Here is a 1,587-nt window from a genome sequence, read left to right as displayed (position 1 = left end):
GTGTTATTATATATTATGAATGTTTTACTGGATGAAACTGCAGCTGTTTCGTGCCAAATTGATTGACAAGCGATGTCTATTTGTATAGTACTAGAGTTTCAAATGAACTAGGGGCAGGGAATCCCCAAGCGGCGCGTGTAGCTGTGTATGCTGGGATGGTTCTTGCAGTTTTAGAAGCCCTTGTAGTCAGTGGGACCCTGTTCGCCAGCCGACATGTTTTCGGTTATGTTTACAGCAATGAGAAGGAAGTCGTGGATTATGTCACAACCATGGCTCCTTTGGTTTGTGTGTCTGTTATTCTTGACAGCTTACAAGGGGTCCTTTCAGGTTAAACTTCTTCCTATCTTTCACTTTTAGTGGATAATGTCTCTTCCAGAAACGATCAATGATATTGTAGTCTTGCAAATACTTAATCGAACTAGGTGTTGCAAGGGGATGTGGATGGCAGCATATAGGAGCTTATATCAACCTGGGAGCATTTTATCTTTGTGGAATTCCTGTAGCTGCGACCCTTGCTTTCTGGCTGAAGTTGAGAGGGCTGGGCCTGTGGATTGGTATTCAGTCCGGTGCTTTTACCCAAACAGTTTTGCTTGCAACTGTAACAAGTTGCATAAATTGGGAAAAACAGGTCCGTGATCCATGCTCTCTCCTTTGTAGGCTCCCCTTTCTCTTCTGGTCCAAGATTATTGTAGCTTAGCTTGGTTAATTTGATGCTGAAGGCAGGGAAAAACAGCATTGTACTAATCTGACAGAAACAAGCAAAAGTCTCAAGGGATGGCATGATTTAATAATATTTTATATTTTTGATTGCACATTTTAATAAAACTGCGAACTTTGAACTGACTTGAGACTTTGCTTGAATATTACTCAAATTTTTTACACATTATCTCTTACATTTTATTTTCTGGATTGTGTCAAATTGCAGGCAAGTAAAGCAAGGGAAAGGCTAGTTCAAGGGAGCTCTTAAATAGAGAAAGGAACTATGTGAGAAAGGAGAATTAAATCCCGAGTTAATGGGATAGTTTTGTAGGGGTGTATTCAATGCAACCAATTTGAAGATGTCAACTCATAGAACATTACAGCCTCGACTAATAAATGTTCAAGGGTAATAGTAGTTAATTTGAGTTTTGTGACAACATGTGTAGAAGTGATCACCTATATTAAAAGAGGAGGAAAGGGGAAACACCCATGTAACTCAGAGAAGATTAGGAAGAAGGTTTCTTAATTATGTTCATGTTTGAACCACCCCTATCAAAACTCTCAAAAACATCTTAAAAATAAAATTAACACAAGAACCTTGGCACTTGTTCCAAGGTCACCTTCATTTTGCTGCTTGTTACTTGTTTCATGTTACTTTCACTAGTAATATGTAACTTTGCTACATGTTCCAAGTTACCTCCTATATTTCTTATGGTAATGTTAATCTTAGTAAAACAATTTGTTTTGAAGAGATTATGTAATACTGGCTAGAATCAAGTGTTTACATTTTATCCCATGCTATCGAAAGAGGTTCTCTTGCATTGATAGGAGGAAAAAGCAAAAGACAAAGCAAATTTAATTTCATGACTTAGATTAAGATAAAGGGTA

At 37.7% G+C, this 1,587-nt stretch overlaps 1 protein-coding gene across 1 annotated transcript; it reads left to right on the top strand.

Annotated features, from left to right (window-relative positions):
* The first annotated feature begins 57 nt into the window (after window positions 1-57).
* On the top strand, window positions 58-1,331 carry LOC110422043 (protein DETOXIFICATION 12-like). The gene is made up of 3 exons (XM_021435809.2): window positions 58-327; window positions 423-628; window positions 926-1,331. The coding sequence occupies exons 1-3, from the start codon at window positions 156-158 to the stop codon at window positions 965-967; spliced, it is 420 nt and encodes a 139-aa protein (XP_021291484.1). The 5' UTR covers window positions 58-155; the 3' UTR covers window positions 968-1,331.
* The last annotated feature ends 256 nt before the right edge of the window (window positions 1,332-1,587 follow it).

Source organism: Theobroma umbraticum, unplaced genomic scaffold, assembly GCF_002168275.2.
Source record: "Theobroma umbraticum cultivar Fairchild unplaced genomic scaffold, ASM216827v3 scaffold_30.0, whole genome shotgun sequence".
In the NCBI taxonomy this organism is placed as follows: Eukaryota; Viridiplantae; Streptophyta; class Magnoliopsida; order Malvales; family Malvaceae; genus Theobroma; species Theobroma umbraticum.
Note: the sequence above shows the minus strand (reverse complement) of the source record. Positions and strands in the feature narration are given on the sequence as shown.

Coding starts and splice junctions, on each gene's coding strand:
- LOC110422043 (XM_021435809.2), top strand. CDS start 156: ATGGTTCTTGCAGTTTTAGAAGCCCTTGTAGTCAGTGGGACCCTGTTC. Junction 328..422: donor CTTACAAGGGGTCCTTTCAG/GTTAAACTTCTT, acceptor TAATCGAACTAG/GTGTTGCAAGGGGATGTGGA. Junction 629..925: donor GCATAAATTGGGAAAAACAG/GTCCGTGATCCA, acceptor GTCAAATTGCAG/GCAAGTAAAGCAAGGGAAAG.